This window comes from Hylobates moloch, unplaced genomic scaffold (genome assembly GCF_009828535.3).
Source record: "Hylobates moloch isolate HMO894 unplaced genomic scaffold, HMol_V3 SCAFFOLD_3, whole genome shotgun sequence".
Lineage (NCBI taxonomy): Eukaryota > Metazoa > Chordata > Mammalia > Primates > Hylobatidae > Hylobates > Hylobates moloch.
Window position 1 is genome coordinate 114294470 of NW_026652278.1, and position 6182 is coordinate 114300651.

The following is a 6182-nucleotide window of genomic DNA, read 5'->3' on the forward strand; positions in this document are numbered from 1 at the left end:
CTCAGAAGGAAAAAGTAGCCAGAGTGCCACCTTGAGGTCATCTGGGTTCTTTGGTTGAGAGACACAGCCATCCTGGGTCTACTCCACAAGGAAGGAGTCAAGGGAATCTCTTATGTTCCTCAGAGTTCCTACCAGCACTCCCCAGTGGCAGGACCCAATGGAAAGCCAAAGGGCAGGGAAGACCTTTGATATAGGCCATACAGGTGAGCCTCCTCATGGCACTGGGCAAGGTGTAAGATATTGGGGAATTCATAGCCACACCAAATCTATGAAAAGTTTCAAGAATGTTTGTGTTTGGCATTTTAAGAAGGAAAATATAATCTGCTAAGAGATATTCTCAGACCAGAACTAAGAGTCTGATCAGCCCTTGAAAGGACAAAGCAGGGGCTTTTGAGAAGTCTACATCTCTGTTCTACATACTTCTTCAGAGGAAGAGTGACTTTTGTAAGCATCTTAGCCATGCTACAGTTCACACAAGTAACTAAGAAACACTTAAATGCTTACTCTGTGCTGTTTCCAAAATAACAAATATCCAGGCTTGTTTATATTTATCAAATTTATTAAGTAGTTTTTACTAACCAATCTACATAGATACTATATTTAACATTCAACATAATAATAAATATTTTGGGATAAATAATTTAAGCGAAACCATTTTAGAGCCCCTAGGGCTTACAAAAAGAATCATAAAAGATCCATATTTATAGTCTTAAGATTAAGAATAATAGAATAGGTAGCAAACCATACATTCAACAATAAATATAAAATTTAAATATTTAAATAAATAGAAGGCCTGATATGTTTTAAGTGGGAAGCACTTAATTATCAAGTCAGTGTTGAGATGATGCTTTGACAAAAGGTAATCCATCTGTTCAGAAATTCTACAATGGTTGCTGTCTCATCAGCATATTCACACATGAATGTTGTTTCAGATCCCTATAAAAGAAAAATGTTAATTTTTTAAAGTACAGAGTAGTTTACCTTATATACAGTTATTCCCAATTGAAGCCTTATAGGCCTGTTGCCTTTATTTTCAAGCTTACCGAACATATTAATTATTCACATTTTCTTGAAATGATCAAAATAAATGCCAAAATTACATATTTTGTTATGATACCAAATGATAGTAACATAGAAGCTGAGATTTTCCTCATTTGTTAATTCAATGAACACAAAAATTTTTTTCCTGAATTGGGTGCAAATAAACATTTAAATAAAAACAGATCTAGACAAATATTAAATGCTGGATGTGAAATAAACTTGATCGCTTTTCCTCTGAGTATGTACCTATATTTGTGTAAGTTAAATGTATGAATTGATATGCACATTATACTTTCTTCTTTTCTAAATCTTGATTAGAGTCTCCTACTTTTCTACTTAAGTGAATCTCCTTATATTTTCCCCAAAGCAGAATAGAACTAGACTAGAGTAAGCTAGGACATGCTTCTGTTTGGGAGAAATTTGTGTGAAGAACATCTTCATAAATACTTATACCTATCCCTACCCCATCATAGTATCAATGCAGGTGAATTTGCCAACTTTTAAAAGTTTAAACATTAGAAATTTTGTTCTGTGGACTGGCTTTTTAGAAATTAGGCTCCTCTGCTGAAAGGAGCTATTTAAACGCTTCCTCTAGTTGATAAGCTAAGGAGGAAATATTTTGATATATAGTGAGATTTAAAAGAGAGCTTTTCAAATTTGAAGTGATTCCTACCCTGGGAACAAAAGCAAGTGAGATAGAGTGTTCCCTTTAAATAAGTATTCTCTTTAAAAAAACTTATAGTGTTCTATACCCTCTTAAGCATAATTGTTTAAATAATTGTAATGTGTTGGGATTTTTTTATTTTAAAAAGTGACTTTTGAAACACAGTTTTCAGATTTTTGCATGGTTTTGTCTTAAATTGGTATCAAGAGTTAAGAATGAGTTTTCTGATGTTAATTATTTTAGAGTAAAACTCTTTCCATAGATAAGGAACTGAATCTGTCAATGTCTAGATGACATTGATCTCAATGTATTTTTTTAATTCAACTGAAACAGTCCACTAATAAGTGATTCCACAACTGGAGTTACTTTTAGAAATGTCTTTCTACTACTATACTTATGCTGCTTATTTAGGATACCTATTAACTCATGAATTTTATACCTTAGCAGATGGGATATAAAAAGACAGAAGTGAATCTTTTTTACATCACCTGAGTCCCTTGCATATTTTATGCTTCCTGTGCATTTAAAAATACTTAAGATTCTGAAAGCGGGGATTACCTCTAAAAAGACTATTGTTTCTTTAGTCCACTGGCCATTTTAATGGCTCCAGTTTTGTTTTTTTTTAAGACAAATCTCTTATGGGTAGTCCTTCCATCAAATGATAAGGAAACACCATTTGAAAAGCCTTTCAGGTAATCAGTATTGGCTATTCCAGTAAATGATCTGAAGGAATTGAAAAATATATAATAAAATCCGCCTGCTTTCTGTGAAACTCAACTCAGTACCTCCTCTCACTCCCAGTTTTGTGTTAATGTGAAAGGTGATGGAGTTTGGGATGAGGCTTGTCCATTAGTAGATGGTAGGTGCAAACTCTGTAGCTTATACTCCCCAGTTAGTTTATCATCTAACATTAGAAATGATTCATGTTCACAGTGTACTTAAAATGTAGGCTAATTACATGCATGGGTACTTTACAAATACCAAAAATGTTATGTCACTTTAAAATGTGGTACTTTTCCCCCTCCCCCCCCTTTTTTTTTTATATTTCCAGGAGAGCAAATAAAGTAATGCCTTACCTTTAGTTCCTGAACTATTACGTTGATATTGCTGATTAAGTCCCTGGGTCTTAAGTGAAAGTTTTTGCTTTGAGCTAAATTTAGCACTTCCTCCAGAGGTTTGAGTTCTTCTTCTAGACACTGAAGATGTTTCAATTCTGTGGCCTAGAATAATAATTATCATCAGCTCAGTTTACATAGAGGTCAGAATCAGAAATTAATTTCCAATTTATTTTATTTGGAGTAGCAGTATGTAGTTTTTACCATTCTCTCTGTTCTCAGTATTACTGTAAAGATGGACCAGTAGAGTTTACATTATAAAACTGGAAAAACTAGGGCTCAAGTACCTAGGACTAGCGTTAAGTGATAGTTGACTCACTGGTTTTAGTTTAATTTGACTTTGCAAAATGTTAGCATTTCTGCATCTAAATGCAAATTACAGATGTAGGCTGATTACTTTTCCAGTCTGCATGAAAATCATTAGAACCAGATGAGTTAGAATGTAGAAGTATAAAAATCACATTCTATGATTATAATATTTGATAGTCTAAGAGTTAAGAATCACAGAATGTTAAGAAACAGAAGGAACTTTTGGATGCCATCTATCACAATCCTGACATTTTACACTAGGTAACAATAGTCATGTAGTAGTGGCTGTCAATATAGTCTGGAGCAAGACACATTTTTAAGTATGTCTTAAATTTTTACTTTTGTACAATCACTACATTAAGATGCATTTTAAAAATGTTTGTCCCAGTGAAATAAAAGATTATAATACTTTAGAAGGACTTTTGGACAGGCCTCTTGATTCTATATTATATATAATATTTCATATTTCTATGGTATATTACAATTTAAAAGAATTTTCTCCAAAATAGGCCCATTTACTTCTCACAGTCATCTTTCGAAGTGGGCAGTGAAGTATCATCTCCATTTTATAAATAAGCACACTAAATCTCAGAATTTGACCACATAAGTAGGTAGGGCCAGAATTAGATTTCAGTTCTTTCTCATTATAGTATTAACATAGCATCCTTGGAATCAAATGTTTTTATTAGTTTCTAAAATCTTTTGTAAATGTGCAATGAGGGTTAAACGAACAAATGAATAGAGCTTATCATTACTTTTGGTTTCAAACTGTTAGATTGCAGTGAATTCTACCACCCCTTAAATTATGCACATAATCTCATCTTTCTAACAATCTTTAGTGGGAAAGGCAGGTCAAGAAAATACCGATCCCCTGATATGTCCATCTATTGCGCTTTCAATTCGCCACTACAAATTCTACAAATTCGGGTTTAAGTTTTTGGCATGAACAATGTGGAGAAATTTTCTTCAGAAAACAGCATCTAGTATCTTTATGTTCCTGGAGTTGCATTATGTGGCTCTGATTAAACTAGAGTAACATCTGTAAGCTGTCTCCTTTACATCTTTCAGAAGAGTAGTTTGAAGCAGATTTCTCTTGAATTAATAGAATTTGAGTCAATGGGATTGCATCTGTGTCCCCTTAAATCCTATTATTTTCTGGGCTTGGATTCACCCTGGCACAAGCCCTTTCTGGCACCAAATTTTGTTCATTCTCTCTTAACTGGCATAGCTATTAGGTAGCTTTACACACCTGATGTAGCCTAGGAGCTTGAATGATTATGGTTATGCTCTATCTGAATCCAAAAACAACCTAATGAAGCTTTTAATCTTGGAAAATAAGTCATATAGCATTATAAATCTCAAGTTCTATTGGTAAAAAGATAAAGTCCAAAATTTTACTTTGTATTTCTCAGTGAGAATTTTATCTTTAATACTACTAATAATAGCTAATGCTTGTATGTTATTTACCTTATGCCAGACACGGTTCTGAGTGCTTTACATTTACTTACTAATTCTCACAAAACTATATTAAGTATATACTGTTATTCATTTAAGTAGACATGAAACTGAATCACAAAGAGAGTAGGTAATTTGCCAAAGATCATGAAAGCTAGGACATGGCAGAGCTGAGATTTCACTTCAGATATCTGGCCCCAGAGTCTCTGCTATTAGTATTGTGCTGCCTCTCACTTAGGAACCTTTCCTAAAACAAGAAAAGATTTTTAAAAGTGGGCTCCTTGGAAATAGATTTTGGTATTTTACATACTAAAATGACATAATCAAATATTTTAGAGTTTTACATTTTTAAATGAAACCATAAATCAACATTTTTGTTTAGAATTGTCTTATCGATAAAGTGAGAATATTATTTTTGTGTTTTCTTCCCACCCCCACCGACACACAAATACATATAAAAAAATAGGTAAAACTCTTTTAACAGAGGCTTCATTATCAAACTTGGGTTTTCAAAAAAACAGAAATTAAAGTTACTCTTTACCTCAGATGAGCTGCTATTAATCCCATCTGTGCAAATTTTCACATTACTTTGAATTTTATTAAAACAGAAATTGAACATAAAATATTGTACTTACCTTCTTGGGCATGTAAAACTTAAATGTGAGCATCCTGGTGAGTTTGGGATTCTTGTAATTCTAAGAAAGTATAATGCATTGTTATTAAGAAATGATCTCCAGCTAGATTAGTAAATGTAATAATTTTAGTAAGAAAGGAAATATACTTACATTAATTCCATTCAAAATCATCTGTAAATCCAGCAGTAAATGCTCCAGTTGTAGCTGTGTTTTCTTTGTAGAACTTGAAGTAGGTGCACCATTTGTGACAAGTGCAAGACTTAGTGCAATGCAAGACAGGAGTTGCATCCTGTACATTGTGGCAGGAGTTGAGGTTACTGTGAGTAGTGATTAAAGAGAGTGATAGGGAACTCTTGAACAAGAGATGCAATTTATACTGTTAATTCTGGAAAAATATTATGGGGGTGTCAAAATGTTTTACATATTACACATATTTTCAAAGACTTTACCTGTCTGAAAAAACATTACCTTAATTTTTCCTCTTCTGATGACTCTTTGGAATTTCTTTAAACCCCCAAACACTGACTGAATGGATGTAGGTGAAATCCCTCTTGGTTACGTTAGCCCACACTTAGGTGATAGCGCTAATTCATGCAATTAACGCCTTCTGTATGAAACAGTTTTTCCTCCTTTCTTTAAGGGGGCGGGGATACAAAAGTAACTCATGAAAATTTTCTCTTTGTCATAAAACTACACTGAACATGTGAGTAGCATATTGTGGTGGACAAGAGCAAGAGTAAATAGATGAAAAGAATAAATGTTTAGATTTGTTGATTAAACAGGAAGTATATTGGTTTCCTGTTTCAGAATGGTTTTACCTTTTTATCCACACAATGAGCTAATTGCATACAATAAGATAGATTGCTTCTTACATGTCAGCTAGAGAAATACTAAGATTAGAATACATAAAATGCTTATTGAGCTTGAGGTACTGTTTTACGCTGTTTTAATTTTAAAATGTTT

The 6182-nt window shown here is 33.1% G+C and overlaps 1 protein-coding gene across 1 annotated transcript; it reads right to left on the bottom strand.

Annotated features, from left to right (window-relative positions):
• Nucleotides 1-541: 541 nt before the first annotated feature.
• IL2 (interleukin 2) lies at nucleotides 542-5801 on the bottom strand. Its single transcript, XM_032171868.2, has 4 exons — nucleotides 5370-5801; nucleotides 5220-5279; nucleotides 2782-2925; nucleotides 542-936 (listed from the first exon to the last, which is right to left on the bottom strand). The coding sequence occupies exons 1-4, from the start codon at nucleotides 5514-5516 to the stop codon at nucleotides 826-828; spliced, it is 462 nt and encodes a 153-aa protein (XP_032027759.1). The 5' UTR covers nucleotides 5517-5801; the 3' UTR covers nucleotides 542-825.
• Between the last annotated feature and the right edge of the window lie 381 nt (nucleotides 5802-6182).